Source organism: Exophiala spinifera (assembly GCF_000836115.1).
Source record: "Exophiala spinifera strain CBS 89968 unplaced genomic scaffold supercont1.8, whole genome shotgun sequence".
Lineage (NCBI taxonomy): Eukaryota > Fungi > Ascomycota > Eurotiomycetes > Chaetothyriales > Herpotrichiellaceae > Exophiala > Exophiala spinifera.
Window position 1 is genome coordinate 1,706,177 of NW_015622520.1, and position 17,227 is coordinate 1,723,403.

The window sequence follows — 17,227 nt, forward strand, 5'->3', positions numbered from 1 at the left end:
CGCGAATCATGTCTGACGGGATGCTGGCGCAGTGAGATATCAAGACCTTGTGCAATTGAGGCTGGTGAAAGTCCGGGGAACCAGGTACGAGAGAAACTCTGCAACTGGGCTGTGGGCCATCGATTATTGACTGTAGAGCACTACCAATATTGGCGCCACGTCGCTGCACATATGACGGATGCTGCATGGGCAAGACAGAGGTCATCAACAACCGGGAAGCTTGTCATGGGCGTCTAACTCTGCCAGGGTGTTGGCGGAGTGAGAGGAGACGGTGCAGAAGTTCGCAGCATCCTGGGTTGATTGGCCTGTTGGAACAACACCAACACAACACCATGCTGCTGCTCATGACATCACCGACAATACGAGGCAGATGTGCTGATGAGCCAGCTCGACTTGTCTCAAATATCAGCATGAATCGATCTCGAGCGCCATTGTGGCCAATCGATTACAGTCTCAGGTGCTTACGAAACAACGCCGAGGACAATGGGCATCCCGTACAGCAGAGAGATCAATGCTGCCTTTGAGCAGGTGACTCCGTTGGTGGCAGCGGGTTTCGAGGTCCTTGAGACAACAAAGGACATTGCGATCCTGTTGGCTTGCATTCAGGTCCTGACTGTCACTCTCCTGGCATTCATCCTCTTTGCTCTTCTGGCCCTGATCATCACCATGAATCCAGACTTGGAGAAAGAGAGAAGGGAGCTGGTGACGCCGTCTGTGGTTTGGTTGGCCAGCTGGGTATACGCCTATGGGAGACCCGCGAAATGGTTGCTCAGAATCGTCTTGCTAACGTCCTTTGTCGGGCTCTGTCTCTTCCTCTGGCAAGGGTCGCTGGCTGGTGTCAAGGCGCGGAAAGCTGATGGCACATCTGAAGAAACACCTGAGGGCCAACAGCAGAAAGTGGAAGAGGCGAAAGAGAAGAGCAAGGCGAAAGGGAAGCGTAAGGACACCGATGATGGGAAATGATCTGTTAGTAACGATGGCAGCTTCACCTGAGCGTTGAGGCAGGTTGTTCGTGTCATGGGAGGTCACGAAAATCAACGTTGACGATACCAGATGAGGCCGCGGTCTGATGTTGTAAGCATAGAATTTGTCTACGCTGTGCAGTTTCTACAATGTCTAACATCTATGTTCGTTGAGTTGCGCAGTCATCCTGATTTCGAGATAGGTGCACGGAGACGGGTTTGGCGTGTATGGTTCTGCGGTATTGAGTGCAAATATGAAGAACTCATCAACCCCGGCGGGCGTCGTTTTGAGAACGTTCAATTCTCCAGTTTTTGGGTGCTTAGGCCTGCCTAGTGGCCCTGCATCACGTCCCTTGGGGTGGTTTGGCCTTCATGCCTAAGTTACCTTGTCTAGGCGGGCATCAAGCTCTTAACGAGCAGCTAAGAAGCGCTGCCAGCCGTCAGCCCAGCCCCTAGAGGGCTGAGCGTTAGGCTCGGTTCCGAGGCTCCATAGGTACCTAATGTAGTTAACTCCCTAACCGCCGTGAGCCCAGGCTCCTCCCACGTCCTTAACCCAGCTCGTCCTTAGGTACCTGTGCATGATCGTCGTCTACCTATAGTTGCCTGAGCACGAATTCATTATTCCGGTCTGTTCGTACAGTACACATTACCGTCTAGGCCGTCGCTCGTCCATACGCTTCAATCACACTTCGCGGCTTCGAGTACTTTCCGATGGGCACGTACCGAATATCATCGAATCCCATCGAAGACGGCCCTCCAAGCTCCAATCCCCTGGGCGTGTCTGTCCAACGGGGAGACGCTGCAATAGCTACAATTGTCACCCTCAGACCGTACTTGTATTCAGGTGTGCCTAGACCGAACCCTGTTTCGGAATCAAGAAGAGCAATGAGATCTGGCACCGATGCCAGCACCGAAACTCGACCTTCGGGGGTGGTTGCCTCGACAAATGCGTTTTCGTTCTTGAATGGCACCTTGACGATAGCTGGTGACCCGTCGCTGAGAAGACCATCAACCTCAACAATGCCGTACGTATGGCCCTTTTTCAGAACCCGCTCAACGCTCGTGACCTTGCCCTCTGCCAGGATCCTGGCGCTCTCAGACCCACCGACTGCCTCGACGATTCTTTTCGCTTTGTCCGTTACATTCTTCTCCAGGGCCACTGCTCTTCCAATCCACCAGGCCAAAGAGACGGTGTTGACGATGGCCTGTTCCTTTACCACCTTTGCCGTCTTGGGGGGTCCGGCCTTCCCTGCTCGACAGCCCATCTCGACAGTGGCGGCACGAAGTGTGGCATCTACGAGCTTGTCTGTCCTGCTGGAGGTCATGGTCATGTACGATCCATCTCCACTTGCAATCGTCGCCGGCAAAAGTGCTTCTCCTCGAGGCGAGCCATAGACATTCACGGTGGTCTGCCAGCCTGTAGGGTACGCTCTGCCCATATAGTCGGCGTCGACGCAAGGCACGCCGTGGGCTGCCGCAACCTCCAGGTTAACCAGGCCGTTTGCACCACCGATCTCCAGGGCTAGAAACCCTTCCACCGGAGGGTAACCCATGACCCGTGTTAGCTCATCATGAGCTTTGTTGCATTCATTGGCTTCCATTCTCTCCATGCTGACTTCAGGGCTACCCAGACAGCCTGTCCAACCAACTCTGGCATGATCTGGAAGGCCTGCTGGCGAGATCACCTTCACGGACCCTGGGGACTTTTCAAGGAGTGCTCTGATCTTGAGATACTGTTGATAGGGCTCCCCTCCTCCACCGCAGCCTAGAATCTTGCATCCGTCTGAGATCCACCCAAGATCAGTCCTCGATATTGTCCACAGACCTTGCTTGACTTCCGGTTGATAGCTGCTGATATCGGTTGAGTCAACAGCATCTGTTGAGGCTGCAGCCGCTGTCGCCTCCCCGCTCGGGGTCTCGTCCATGGTCTCTCTGACATCGTATTCTCCTATGGGCTCTAGCTTTGAACTTCTGACCGTGTCAAGGACGCCGACTGCCCGGATGATTATTCGTGCCTTGCCATCAACATATTGAATAGGGAGGATTGTGATTTCTGCAATCTCCATGGTATCCCTCCGAGCTCCATTCTCGACAGCAGCACTGATTGCCATGTCGATTACCGTGTCCTGTGCCTGCTTCAAGGTTTGATGGGACGTATCCGCAACCGTATCCACGACACCAGAGACACGAGAGATAGCAGCGCCTACGGCATTCGCGACTTCTCCGCCCTTGACTTTCCGCACAGCGCGAACTCCAGCGAGAGGTTTGTCAGTGTCGATCAGAAGGGCACCACCTCCCACAATGAGAACATCGATGTCTCCTTTCTGCACCTTGGTACGATCAACCACTTCTTCCACGATCTTTCGCATCTTGTCCTTGGCCATCTTCACTGTGTCAGGGGTAATGTCCTTCAACAGACCAGGTTCTCCAAATCCTTCGAGAGGGTTTGAAGGCGAAGGCGCGTGTAACTGGGATGCGGCTATGATATCGGTGGCCGTCAAGATGTTGCCTCCAAACATACGGGCTTTTCGTGAAAGTTCAAAGCCAACACTATCGGGGCCAACCGTGAGGGTCTCCCCCAGTTCCCTGACGATGCTTCCCCCTCCCAACCCAATGCTCTCTACCGCGGGAAGAGCAAAGTTCGTGCGCACACCCCCGACCAGGCTCATCAGTGAGCTCATTCTGGGAAGACCATTAGGAAGCAGCAAACCACTATCTGAGGTGGTACCCCCAATATCGATCACCACAAGAGGATCTTTGCGTCCGGTATCTTGTCCTTGTGTGTCGGAATAAGCGGTATTCCACAGAAACTCGCCTCCACGAATCGAATTTGTTGGCCCAGAGTTGAATGTACGAATTGGAAGGTCAATGGCGTCTGGCGCACTAAGTACGCTGCCGTCATTCTGAGTAAGATACAGAGTGCAAGGGCTCCCCTGGAAGATGTCTCTCATAGCTTTCTGAAACCCGTAGATAGTCTTCTCGGCGAGGGGCCGGAGAGCCGCATTCAAAATGGCAGCATTTTCTCGCGCCAAAAAGCCAACTGACGAGATCCGATGCGACAGAGTGACCCTTGGGCGAACATTGAGATTTGACCGGGTGCATATGTCGGTCAATCTGGCCTGAATGAGGTTCCCCGCCCTTTTCTCGTGCGCCGAGTTCAGAGGTGAGTATATTCCTGATATGACAACATTGAAGATACCAGCAGTCGCCAACTCCTCGGCTACGCGGTCCAACTCGGCCTCATCGAGTGGCGAGATCTCTGTCCCTGTGATTTGGTGGCCGCCTTGACAAAAGAAAGGTCTGGTTGAGATGAGCAGGCGTAAGTCCTTGGGAAAGTCCACAAATGGCGGCATGCCGAGTCCGAACCCATCCTCGCCGCCCCCGCAGAGGCGAACTACACCGACGCGTTGAAGAGATGGCGATCGTTGGACGACAGCGTTTACGAAATGCGTAGTCCCAATGATAACGCAGCTGATAGTTTCAAGAGGGACATTGCTTGTCGAGACAATTGCGCGCACTGCTTCCGCAATACCTGTCGTCACATCTGGTGTTGTGGGTGCCTTATGTGAGGCGACGATCTTCGTCGGCGACAGTGAGATCAGTACGGCATCAGTATTGGTACCTGAGGACGAGGTCGTGAGCAAAACGACGAGGGCTGGAGGTGGCTCGTCTCACCTCCGACATCGATCCCTACACGATACTTGTGAAGCGCGTTATCAACATCGCCTACACTACCCATGATTCACAAGTGGCGTGCTGCCTTCTCTCACTTGGCTAATTGTTTGTTGAGCATGACATGTTTATGTTGTCTCATCCTCTCTCCTCTTGTAGAGTCCTCGTTCCCGAGGTGAGTCGCTCTGTCCATCAATCAGCGACAACCAACGAATGTTGGCCGATATACTTAGATAGGCCAGCGGAGATAGAATTCCCCCAGGGGATCAATAGTCGGACTTGAGCGATGGCCGGTACTTCAGAACCGTTGCAAAGCCACCAATGAGCCAAGGTGCAACTGGGATTGTCAGGCCTAGTGGGCCCTGGGGTGCTGCAGGGCTCTCGGAGAAAGCCAAACCACCAGAGGGCGGGCCTGAATAGAGGGCGGTGTACGGTCGGCTAACAATCTAGAGGTCCTGCAGATCAATGGTGCCACTTCCCACGGCATTCCACAAATCAGTCTCCTTATTCCATCAAGTCGGGAATTCTGGCGGCATCTGCTTATCACAGCCGAGCTCCAGAGTCTATGATGCAAGTCCAGACCATGCAGCGATCCTGTCTCGGAAAGCCAGAATGCCAAAAGTCGCGTGGTCAGCACGAGTACCTCAGTCTAGATCGGCCAACTGAAACCTTTGGACGCATGATCTTGTGTTATCCGGGGCTGATTATCAATTGGTATCAAAATGTACCGGACTGGGCACGTTCTAGTGCCCCAACCCCGACTCTGGACGATGCGTCGGCCAACCTTGGAGCAATCAAACCACTGTCCACCACTCCTCGAACAACTGAGCCGACGTCGACATAAAAGTGCGCGCTAGGGTCTCTGGTCTTACGGCCCAAGTACTTGACCCATATTCTCGCCACGAAACTCTGTGAGGACCACGAGAGATTCAACCATGGCCATCAAACCGGCCGAACTTGCCATCCCCATTATCGATCTCGAGCCTGTGCGCTCAGGAAATCCCGAGCAGGTCCTGGAGACAGGCAAGAAGGTCTACGAAGCTTTTCGAGATGTGGGCTTCGCATACATCAAGAACCACGGCCTTCCACAAGCAATTCTCGACCAAGCATTTGAATGGGTACGTAGCAATTCCTTTTGCCCTGCTCCCCCGAAGTTGTACCTCGTCTGATGACCACGCCTGTCAGAGTTCAAAATTCTTCTCGCTCCCTCAGGCGGACAAAGACAAGGCGCCTCACCCGCCTTACGGCTGGTGGCACCGGGGCTACTCCGGCATAGGACGTGAGAAAGTCGTCCAGATGGTGTTCGATCAAGACTCGATCGCCGACCTACGGAAACGCCCTGACTTCAAGGAGTCGTTTGAACTCGGCCGCGAGGACGACGAGCACACCCCCAACATCTGGCTCCCCGAGGAGGTCCTGCCCGGCTTCCGCAAGTTCATGACCGAGTTCTTCGAGACATGCTACAAGGTCGAACTCGACCTTCTTCGCGCGATTGCACTGGGGATGGACCTCCCCGAGGATTTCTTCCGCGGGTACCACACCAAAAAGGACAACCAGATCCGACTGCTCCACTACCCTCCCGTGGAGGCCGAGCTGCTCCGCGACGGCAAGATGGAGCGCATCGCCGCGCATTCGGACTTTGGGACCATGACGCTCTTGTTCCAGGACGAAGTCGGAGGGCTCGAGGTCGAGGACATGCACGAGAAGGGCAAATTCAACCCGGCGCCGTACGTCCCCGGCACTATCGTGGTCAACATTGGTGATTTCCTGCAGCGCTGGAGCAACGACACGCTCAAGTCGACGCTGCACCGTGTGAGGGCGCCGCCTATGGTGGAAGGGATGACGAAGGCGAGGTACTCGATCCCGTATTTCGTCACAGCAGACAGAGACAAGACTGTCGATTGTTTGCCTGGTTGTTGCGGCGAGGACAGGCCGAAGAAATACGAACCGATTAACGCGCGGGAGTACATTGAGATGCGGTTGAATGCTACATATTAGCGAGGGTCCGACGGACGGCGAGAAGGAGGAAAAGAGAAAATGCTACTCACAACTCGTACCATGGCTTTGAGTGGTCTCCTAGTTTGTTGAGCACCGCGTCACGAGAGTTACGTGAGCACATGAAGTTGCAAAATGTATTTTATGACATGACGATCGTAATCCTTCGGAAGGGATCCGAGAATCTCATCAGGTATCTCAATCTTAACGAAATGAATATCGTGAATGAGCTGAACAGGAATGTATACATGAGGCTTGTACGCGCATTATTCCCTGTATCGATATATCTCGAGATGTGGAAAGAGCAGTCCTCGTACCAGTTCACAGTAGTAACTAAGGGACTGAGCACTACTAAATGTCTGCTACCCGTACCACACGGGTGGCCACCACTGCCCGCGACGAATGTACCCCTTCAACTACCGAGTTCATTCCGGTCAAACCGACACTGTCGCAGCTGCGCCTGACTTCTCCGAGGCCGGATCAAATTCGCCCTTGCCAGGCTCTGATCCGGGATCCTCGAGTCCGGAGAGAACCTCGTCCACAAACGGAGCCTCCTGACCCAGGCCGGGCGGCGGGAAAAAGTAATTCAGGGCCCAAAAGATGGCAAAGCTCATGGCCACGCCAACGATGAAGGTGAGATTGTACAGCCGAATCCAGCCCGTGAATGAAGAGTCGGTATAGTTGTCGACCGTGCCGACTAGACCGGCTGTGAAGCAAGAAAAGTGAGGTGTCAGCAGCAATTCTTTCTAAAGTCGAACGAAATCCTGATGTGTAAACACTGAAAAAGAAAAGGAAGAAGTTCGTCACAGGGCAATTTTTAGTTACTTACGCAATAATGGCCAGACGCCAGAGATGAAAGCAACAATTGCACGCCAATTGACGCCCTTGTTGAACCAGTAGATTGACGACGCGTTACCGGTGTAGAGATCGTTGAGCTTCAGTTTCCGCCGACGGACGACGTGGTAGTCTGCCAGCATGACACCTCTACCACAGCGCGAACAGTTCCCACGTTAGCTTGGAGTGTACCTTTTGTTGGGAAAAATAAGGATCTTCGGGACCACATACGTAGCTGGTGCCATGAATACTCCGAACCCACTCAAGACCTTGAGGAATTTGTCGGCGGTGCTGATCAGTTGCCACGGTTGGCAGGCGATGCCGATGCAAGCCATGATGTAGCTGCCCCTTCTGATGTTGATGTACTTGGGCCAGAGACCGGCCATGTCCATACCGCACGAGACAGAATTCAGCACGACGGAGATCTGGGATCGTGTCAGAGAGGGTCAACGACCGGTCCCAACATCAACGGATTCAGGACAGAAATTAAAGTCATGTGAAGCTATGAGGCTGCTGGTCACATGGGAAACCATGGTACGAGGGGTACTTACCGCCAACTGTGAGCTGACCAACCCCAGGCTCGCGAAGAAGACTCCTGCTCTGGACCTCGGGCTGGAGTGGTACTCGTCCTGGATCTCGGCGAGGAGGTAGATTGGATTCCACACGAGTTGACCGTCCAGGATATCGGCTGAGGCACTCGTGACAATGATGCCAATGATGGCGGTGATCGCGATGGTAATGGGTGCAGCCACCATCTGAGATACGGTCGGTGCAAATTTGCGATTGGCGTAACGAGTCCAGTCCGACTGGCCTAGTGTGCCGGCTCCCCAGGCACCGAGAATTGCGGTGATCCCAAACATGAATGCCCATCCAGTGTTCTCGGCACTTCCGGGCTCGTGGAACAGTCTCCCTGCGCCGCCAGCGTTGTGGACGGACCTATGATAGTTTTGTTAGATCTGTACCTTCCTTGGGCAGTCGTAGGTGAAAGAGTGCCACCTACCAGACCAGTAGTCCAATGCAGGATCCTGCAAATAAGAAAAAGGAGATGGCGAAGGGGACTTGAAGCCGCTCAGGAGGTACGAGGACAAGCGGGATAAACGCGATCATCCATATGACTAATCCGATGAAATCCTTGGTCAGGAGATGGGAGCCTGCGCTGAAGAAGTTCCTCATGTTGGCGAAGCCTGTAAGACCACAATTAGCATATTGAGCGAACCATGAAATTTCAGTTTGCGTGGGAAGGAAAGAGGCTCGTACCTGGAATGATGGCGCCCCATAGCACCCGTGTCGCTTGACCGCCCCAGAAAGCTTGCATGCCAAACCTAATGTCCATCAGTACGCTGAATTGAACTCGGTCGGCGTCGACAAAGGTAACGGAGAGAGGAAGCACAGCGACTTACCACATGCAAGCAACAAACACTCGAAGAATGACAGGAAAATAAGACCCGTTCATACCCCACGAGAACCGAGAAGACACTGTGAAGCCAATGTGATGGGTTTCACCCATCCAACCGCAAGCCACAGCCAACAGGCCGGTGAGTATACCTCCGACAATCTAAAATCTTGCATTAGTCGCACTGCAAAGCAAGGTAGAAATGGTAACCAACGGACCACGACGCCGATGGCTTGCTGTGGGCTGAGCCCGAAGGCGAGCAGAGTACTTCCCGTCGACCATGCCGAGATGCATGAGCCAGAGACAGTCCAGTATCCTGCTCATCGTCAACATTATGCTCCTGAAAGCATTCAGCGTTGTGAACATCGACTTCTTCGTACCACAGTACCCCCATATACCCCAGGTTCGTCTCTCCGGAGGCATAGGGATCAAGTCTCGATTGCACCATCTGGTGTTTTCGTAGTAAGAGTCTTCATCCTTTGGCCTAGCGACAACGATACCAGTCAGTATCGTCCAGTGTTGCCTCTGCACCCATCCGTAGGTTGTTGAAGGTGATCGCAACTTACACTTGAAGCCGCACCTTTAACTGCTCCCACTTGCGACCCATAATTGTGATATTCTCGCACGGAGCCTAGTTCAGCTGGGGCGCTGCGCAGAGGTACGAGAGATCCTCTTATGAAAAGCGTTACACAATAGCGTTGTCAAAGTCGACTCTCGATGGGGCAAAATCCCCTGGGGAGACCTGCTTATACATAAGTCCGTATGCGGGCTGTCCGCCAACTCGTACCCATGCCAAACGTCGGTCGACGCGTGGGTGGTTAAATTGTTGGCCGATCATGATAAGTTCCAAATGAGTACCCTAATTCACTGGGACAGGGAGCAGTAACTACTCGTAGTTCGCTGTAGTTGACCGATCGCAATGCCAATGCATGAGTTGGCCGATCAGGGTTTCTCAACTGCTAAGGAGCGTATTTGATTGGCCCGAACAAGGACGTCGCCGAACTAGAGTACTCCGCAGTCAGCGTGCCACTTGCGGACTTTCGACCAAATGCACTGGTCGATTAGTATGGTGCCAATATCGGTAATGGGAGGGTGGGCCGGACAAGATACCTTTGAAATTGTTGATATCGTACGCATACAGGTTTCCACCATCTGGAGAGAAAGGGCTATCTCGGGTGGAGGCTTTACGGAGATCAGGACCACAAGACGACACTAACTCGAGATCCGCGTGGGGCTCTTCAGAAGATGCAGTGATCATTCAAGTCCAATACTTTGTTCTTTGCCGACGCTGTCGAAGATATACATGTGTGTATGTAGCAACTCTGGTGATAATTGTGTATTCACCAGGGAAAATCATTCAGTATCGCTGGCAATCATGACCTCGTTGAACCACACGTCGCAGACATTCACCTTAAACACTGGAGCTGAGATTCCAGCGGTCGGACTGGGAACTTGGAAATCTCCGCCTGATTTGGTCCGGAAAGCAGTGTGTCATGCGATCCAGAAAGGGTACCGACACATAGATACCGCGTTGAATTATCAAAATGAGATCGAGGTCGGCCAGGGCATTCGTGATTCGGGAGTGGCGCGGGATCAACTCTGGGTGACCACTAAACTCGACAATCCCTGGCATCACAGGGTGCGTGAAGGCTTTGAAAAGTCACTGGGCGATCTCGGAATCGATTACATCGACCTGTATCTGGTACATTTTCCGTGCTCGACTGACCCTTCCGACCCTTCTAAGCATTTGCCGGACTGGGACTTTGTAAAGACATGGTAAGTTTTGTGCTGTGTTGTGCGTTACTCCATAGCTGACTGGAGTTTGTATAAAGGCAGGAAATGCAGAAGCTTCTGGACACCGGGAAAGTCAAGAACATTGGTGTATCGAATTTCCAGATCCGTCACCTTGAGACGCTTCTCAACGACCCGTCCTGCAAGGTAGTTCCGGCAGTCAATCAGATTGAGCTGCATCCAGCGAATCCATCGTATGTTGACGCTTTCTGTTGTCTGCAACTTCAATTTAACCCGTTCAACAGGTCTAAGTTACTGGAGTACTGCCGATCGAAGTCGATTCACTGCACAGCATACTCCTGCCTCGGAGGAGCAACTGATAATCCACTTTTCGATGAACCTGTGGTATCTCAGATAGCAGCCAAAACCAAGAAGACGCCAGCCCAGATTCTGTAAGTTATGATATCTTTGACATAAGTTAGAGCGCGCTGACAATTGCCAAAGACTTATGTGGAGCTTGCTGAGAGGATCGAGCATAATTCCGAAAAGTGTAACTTTTTCCAGAATTGAAGAAAACTTCGACTTGGACGGCTGGACATTGACCAAGAGTGAGATGGAAGCTTTGTCGGGGATCAAGACTCGGTTCAAGGTCGTTAATGATTCTTGGATGCCGATCAAGGTGTTCTTCGGGGATGATGAGTGATTCTTCAACGCACCATTTAGGACAAACTCGCCGGCTGTAGACCTCATCTCTCACATGGCTGTGTGATCCACCATGTCCTTTGACTAGTCCGACGAATTGACTTCCTGCCAAGCGCTATCCTGTTGGTAGTCAGCCTGGTTCGAGGTGGCTCAATGTTTGCCTCAAAAGATGTTGAGGCCAAATCGATTGTCAGCGAATATGGCCCAAAGCCCAACGGCTAAAAGAGGAATGCTAGTAAGAATGCATAGTCATGTTCATTGTCTCATTAAATCATGCCATCACAAAGCCATAACCTGTTAAACGCAAAGCAGGGCCTGTAGATGTATCCACACCAAGATTCTATTGCTTGTGTTACACTCAAGGTGACGTGCTTACGGCGCTGCCGGCTGTATATGATCCAGAGGTCGAAGCTCTTCTCATGATCTTTGCTGCCTGGGTGAAGAAGGAATCGATCCGCAGCGCCACTGGTCGGATCAGACATACTGATTCTTCATCCACGTGCTCGCCAATTCGTTGAAGTGACTCGTGGAAACGCTCTAGGAGTCGGAAAGTGGCGTGGACTTGCTCCGGGTTAGAAGATAGTAGGAATAGATAGATCAAAAAATTGCCGATCAGAATCAGTTGGGATCGACCATCTAGATGCTATTAGCGCAGTCGCCAGTTTGAACATGAGACTCAGCAGGCAGGCTTACGTCGACCCCAGAACGCTCGAAGACTTTCTGCAGTGATACCATCCATAAAAGCAAGAAAGACTTCGACCTGATCCATTGCCGCACCAAAGTAGCGTTGAAGGGATGATTTTGGACTGTACTTTGCTGTCATAGATGCCGGTGTCATCAAAGCTCGGAACAGGATGATTTGAACAGCGAAGTATGCAAGATGAAGCGGCCCTGTAACAACATCAGCCTGAGACGGAAGACTTCTCACGATACCGATGAGAACGTACCATTATTTCGAAAGCTGCGTATACTGCTATTGTAACCCATAGTTACACAGTGGGGAATGAGAGAATGCCAGGATTCGAGACGCGTCTGAATGTCGACGAGTTTGATCTCCTGCACTGCAGGGTTGAGCATTGTGTTACGGTAACTCTCATCATAACTGTCACGAAAAGATTAGCCTTCTTTCGTATAATGGGCGATGCAAGAGTCATTACAAGGATGTCTCCAGTATTGTGTGCAATAGCTGCGTTAGTTTGACCATCTCAAGAAAGCGTGCTGCAGTGGACGCGTCGAAACAACTACTCGACTCATCAACCATATCTGCGAGGTCTTCCGGAACATCTTCATCGACTCGCAGGTCATCCATACTCAGGTCTGAGGTTGTGTACGAAGCTCGATATATATGAGGTGGATTCCCGTGCGACACAGATGTCCACATATCCGTCACGTAAGTTGACCACCATAATTTTCTCCGCAGGCTTTTCTCCCACGGCGCAATATTCCATTCTGATGGGTCCCGATGAAGACCAACCATTTGTGCGCATGAAACGGCTCGGGCAGAAAGTGTCCATAACCGTGGCGTCTCGAATGTAGTGTTGTTAGCTGCCCTCTCGTGAATCATGAGCAGGCAAGCCTGAGTCCTCCACAGATTTGGCGCTTCGAGTTCTCTTTCCAAAGAGGCCTGGGCGGCTTGGAAGAGCTCGTATTGTTCAAAGTTTCGAGGTACTGTTCTCAACACAGGATCTTGGTTCCAAAAAGCACCTCCCATAGCATAGATCGCACCGCGAAGGGATGCGGGAATGCTCAGCTTGTCTTCTTTATAGGCTCGAAGAAAACGCACCTTCGATACAACACAGTTGACAGGGTGGACGTGCTTGAAGTATAGTCGAACCAGGTCGGGACCGTACGGCTCTACCGTAGATTCTATCACCCGAGAAGCTTCGTCCTTGATCTGATTGTCGTATGGCATAAACCAATCTCGGAGGATGAAAAAATGTACTGGAGGTGTACCGCTTTCACAACTCCCCGGGTGCACCTGCATGATGTCTCCAGCGACACGATTCGTCTCATTCATGATGACAGAGCGGAAAGAAGCAAGCAGATTTGTGTCTTGTTCTGAGCAAAGGCCCAAAGAATGAGCAGTCATGTCCTTCCCATCTTCGAGGGTCTGGACTATGGGCTCTGCGGGTTGACCATCATGGCTGTTGATAGTCATGAAGCCATTTCTCTGCTGATCGTCTCGGATGTCTATGTTCCGCAGGTATGCAACTGGTGAATGGAGAGACGTGCGCCCATTTTCACTGGGACTTGTATGCATCGATGGGGTGCTTTCGAGAGGAGAAGTAGAGTTGCCGTCTGACACCACCGCAGGCGATGCTTCTTCATCATGAGCTTTGCTCCTTTTGCTAGGCTGACGCTCTTGAAGTGATTCAGGGGTGAACTCGCATGTTATGTTTCTTCCTTTGCAGAACAGACCTTCCCAACCCTGGGTAAGCCTCCAATCAAAACGCTCGATGCCTCAGACTACTCACATGGAGGCTGCTCCTCTATGACACAAGCTGTCTTTCGCTTTCGACAAACATCGCAAGGACGACTTTTGCGACTTCGCCACTGTCTAGAGCTGCCAAACTCACTTTGTATCTTGAAACGCCGTCTACGAGGAGCTTGATCGTCCTCCTGCATTGTTAGACTTTCATTGACCATGAGCCGGTTTGTCGATGTTTACAAGCTTCATGGTCCATAGCCACGATGCATGTTGAGGTGCTCTCATTAACATAAGAAGCAGGACAACGTCTTATCAATCGCCGAGAATTGCTCACGGTTGGCTTGTCGATAACAAATGTCACCGACTCCGCAGTTGAAATGCCAAGAGATCGCGTCGCATGGCCCTTTACGCGTCCGCGTGTTCGAAAGTCTACAGGGCGACGTTCCATCTGCTGTGCATGTTGTAGATACAGCAAAGTCGCAGTGTAACAAGATCAACATGGCATCGAGACCAGAACTCAAGGTATCCTTCGCCCCGGCCTCATTTCCGGATAGTCACCCCTAACACGCCGCAGGTCGACGATGAAGGTGGCTTCATCCGCACCTTTCGTTCCCTACCAGCAAAACCAGAGGGAACCAGTACAATTCGTGTCTTTGACAGAGCAGACTGGTACTCGGCTCATGGCGAAGATGCAGAATTCATTGCACGCACAGTATACAAGACCACTGCCGTCCTCCGTAACCTGGGCCGCAGCGAAAATGCGCTACCCAGTGTTACGATGACCACGACAGTCTTCCGCAACCTCCTCCGCGAAGCACTCTTCAAGTTGGGTCAAAGAGTAGAGATCTGGGAAGCCAGCGGTAAAGGGCAATGGAAATTGGCTCGAGAAGCGAGCCCTGGAAATTTACAGGCTGTCGAGGAAGAGCTGGGTTCAGGCATAGACAGCCAAGGTGATAGTGCACCGATCATTCTCGCTGTGAAAGTCAGCGCGAAGACGGGGGAAGCCAGAAATGTTGGAGTGTGTTTTGCGGATGCAAGCGTCAGAGAGCTTGGTGTGAGCGAATTCCTCGACAACGATCTCTACTCAAACTTCGAAAGCCTGCTCATTCAACTCGGTGTCAAAGAATGTGTCGTGGCGAGCGACGGACAGAAAAAAGACCCTGAACTCGCAAAAATCCGTCAGATAGCCGATTCATGTGGAGTGGCAATCTCTGAAAGAGCCGCTGGCGACTACGGAACCAAAGATATTGAGCAAGACCTGTCTCGATTGCTTAAAGGCGAAAATTCCATGGGGCTGCTGCCACAGACTGACCTCAAGCTTGCCATGGGCAGCGCTGCTGCACTGATCAAGTACCTTGGTGTTATGACAGATCCAAACAACTTCGGCCAATATCGACTCTACCAGCACGACCTGAGCCACTTCATGAAGCTGGACGCAGCTGCTCTAAGAGCCCTCAACTTGATGCCTGGTCCACGCGATGGCGCTAAGAGCATGAGTCTGTTCGGTCTTCTCAATCATTGTAAGACACCCATTGGAGGTCGGCTGCTGGCACAGTGGCTGAAGCAGCCGCTGATGAGCCTGGAGGCGATTGAGACGAGACAACAACTTGTAGAGGCTTTTGTGACAGACACTGAACTCCGGCAGACGATGCAAGAGGAACACCTGCGCTCCATCCCTGACCTGTATCGTCTCGCAAAGAAATTCCAACGCAAGATGGCCAACCTTGAAGACGTTGTGCGTGCCTATCAAGTCGTGATTAGGCTCCCAGGGTTCATCGAAGCTCTAGAGACCGTCGTGGACGAGCAATATCAGATACCGCTGGAAGCACAGTATACTTCGAAACTGAAAGAGTTGTCGAACTTTCTAGGCAAGCTCGCAGAGATGGTCGAGACCACAGTCGATCTTGATGCACTAGACCGACACGAGTTCATAATCAAACCGGAATTTGACGACAAACTCAGGATGATTAGAAGCAAACTTGATCAACTCAAGAATAACATGGATAGTGAGCACCGTCGAGCGGGCAAAGACCTGAACCAGGATCTGGACAAGAAACTCTTCCTGGAAAACCACCGAGTCCATGGTTATTGTTTCAGACTTACTCGTACCGAAGCTGGGTGCATACGCAATAAACCATTGTACAAAGAGATCTCGACTCAAAAGAACGGAGTTTACTTTACGACCTCGAAGCTGCAAGAATTAAGACGAGAACATGACCAATTCTCAACAGCATACAACCGCACGCAAGGCTCACTTGTCGCTGAGGTGGTCTCCGTGGCATCTTCGTACACACCAGTCATCGAACAACTTGCTGCTATCATCGCCCACCTGGATGTAGTCGTGAGCCTGGCACATGTGTCCGTGCATGCACCCACCGCTTATGTTCGGCCTAAGATGCACGAGCGTGGAACCGGTGACACCATCTTGAAAGAAGCCCGACACCCATGCATGGAGGCCCAGGATGATATCAACTTCATCACGAATGATGTTGAACTGAAACGAGATGAGTCACGATTCTTGATTATTACCGGTCCAAACATGGGCGGCAAATCTACCTATATTCGCACCATTGGGTGTATCGCCTTGATGGCTCAAATCGGGTGCTTTGTGCCGTGTTCCGAGGCAGAACTGACCATCTTTGATTGCATACTCGCCCGTGTCGGAGCGTCTGACTCCCAACTCAAAGGTGTCTCGACATTTATGGCCGAAATGCTCGAAACGGCGAACATCTTGAAAAGTGCCACCAGAGACTCACTGATCATTATTGATGAACTCGGTCGAGGGACAAGCACCTACGATGGATTCGGTCTGGCTTGGGCCATCAGCGAAGAAATTGTGGCTCAAATTGGCGCTTTCGGGTGCTTTGCAACGCATTTCCATGAATTGACTGCTCTGGCGGACAAGTACCCAAAGGCAGTCAAGAACTTACACGTCGTGGCCTTTGTGGACCAAGCTAGCGGCGACACCTCTGAAAAGAGAGAGGTCACCCTGCTCTACAGAGTTGAAGCTGGAATCAGCGACCAGAGCTTCGGTATTCACGTTGCCGAACTTGTGAGATTCCCAGAAAAGGTGGTCAACATGGCGCGACGGAAGGCTGAAGAGCTCGAAGATTTCACGACGGCGACTGGGGAGAAGAAGAAAGAGGAGTACTCCAAGGAAGACGCTGAGGAAGGAGGTAAGCTGCTGAAGGCAATGCTGAAAACTTGGAAGAGCCAAGTCGAGGGACGAGAGATGAGCAAGGATCAAAAGCTCCAGCTCATGAGGGACTTGGTCAAAGCCGATTCCGCTTTGATGGCCAACCCTTTCTTCCAGTCTGTTAAGGCGCTGTGAAGCGTCGTTGGGACAGCGTCGAATGTTTATGAGCATGGCGTTTGGTGACGAGGAACATTTGTTATGAGGATATTACCACGAAAAAGGTGTGCTCGGTAGGTTTTGTAACATTGCGTACACGGTGTTCGCCCGTTTGGTATGTACAATACTCCACATCATGCCTGAGTGCTATAATACAA

At 51.9% G+C, this 17,227-nt stretch overlaps 7 protein-coding genes across 7 annotated transcripts; 4 read left to right on the forward strand and 3 right to left on the reverse strand.

Annotated features, from left to right (window-relative positions):
- Nucleotides 1-483: 483 nt before the first annotated feature.
- Nucleotides 484-963, forward strand: PV08_10641 (uncharacterized protein; the record flags this gene model as incomplete). The annotated part of the gene is made up of 1 exon (XM_016384955.1): nucleotides 484-963. One exon carries the CDS (start codon nucleotides 484-486, stop codon nucleotides 961-963), a length of 480 nt encoding a protein of 159 aa, XP_016231557.1.
- A 652-nt stretch (nucleotides 964-1,615) lies between these two features.
- Nucleotides 1,616-4,701, reverse strand: PV08_10642 (uncharacterized protein; the record flags this gene model as incomplete). Its single annotated transcript, XM_016384956.1, has 2 exons — nucleotides 1,616-4,584; nucleotides 4,638-4,701. 2 exons carry the CDS (start codon nucleotides 4,699-4,701, stop codon nucleotides 1,616-1,618), a joined length of 3,033 nt encoding a protein of 1,010 aa, XP_016231558.1.
- Nucleotides 4,702-5,569: 868 nt separating this feature from the next.
- Nucleotides 5,570-6,632, forward strand: PV08_10643 (uncharacterized protein; the record flags this gene model as incomplete). Its single annotated transcript, XM_016384957.1, has 2 exons — nucleotides 5,570-5,752; nucleotides 5,820-6,632. 2 exons carry the CDS (start codon nucleotides 5,570-5,572, stop codon nucleotides 6,630-6,632), a joined length of 996 nt encoding a protein of 331 aa, XP_016231559.1.
- A 431-nt stretch (nucleotides 6,633-7,063) lies between these two features.
- Nucleotides 7,064-9,463, reverse strand: PV08_10644 (uncharacterized protein; the record flags this gene model as incomplete). The annotated part of the gene is made up of 10 exons (XM_016384958.1): nucleotides 7,064-7,335; nucleotides 7,459-7,613; nucleotides 7,695-7,888; nucleotides 8,015-8,399; nucleotides 8,464-8,647; nucleotides 8,721-8,785; nucleotides 8,864-9,018; nucleotides 9,075-9,172; nucleotides 9,237-9,340; nucleotides 9,423-9,463. 10 exons carry the CDS (start codon nucleotides 9,461-9,463, stop codon nucleotides 7,064-7,066), a joined length of 1,653 nt encoding a protein of 550 aa, XP_016231560.1.
- A 768-nt stretch (nucleotides 9,464-10,231) lies between these two features.
- PV08_10645 (uncharacterized protein) lies at nucleotides 10,232-11,290 on the forward strand (the record flags this gene model as incomplete). The annotated part of the gene is made up of 4 exons (XM_016384959.1): nucleotides 10,232-10,632; nucleotides 10,689-10,841; nucleotides 10,893-11,039; nucleotides 11,092-11,290. The coding sequence occupies 4 exons, from the start codon at nucleotides 10,232-10,234 to the stop codon at nucleotides 11,288-11,290; spliced, it is 900 nt and encodes a 299-aa protein (XP_016231561.1).
- Nucleotides 11,291-11,647: 357 nt separating this feature from the next.
- Nucleotides 11,648-13,549, reverse strand: PV08_10646 (uncharacterized protein; the record flags this gene model as incomplete). Its single annotated transcript, XM_016384960.1, has 4 exons — nucleotides 11,648-11,925; nucleotides 11,983-12,180; nucleotides 12,237-12,391; nucleotides 12,447-13,549. 4 exons carry the CDS (start codon nucleotides 13,547-13,549, stop codon nucleotides 11,648-11,650), a joined length of 1,734 nt encoding a protein of 577 aa, XP_016231562.1.
- A 666-nt stretch (nucleotides 13,550-14,215) lies between these two features.
- On the forward strand, nucleotides 14,216-17,048 carry PV08_10647 (DNA mismatch repair protein msh-2; the record flags this gene model as incomplete). Its single annotated transcript, XM_016384961.1, has 2 exons — nucleotides 14,216-14,239; nucleotides 14,292-17,048. 2 exons carry the CDS (start codon nucleotides 14,216-14,218, stop codon nucleotides 17,046-17,048), a joined length of 2,781 nt encoding a protein of 926 aa, XP_016231563.1.
- Between the last annotated feature and the right edge of the window lie 179 nt (nucleotides 17,049-17,227).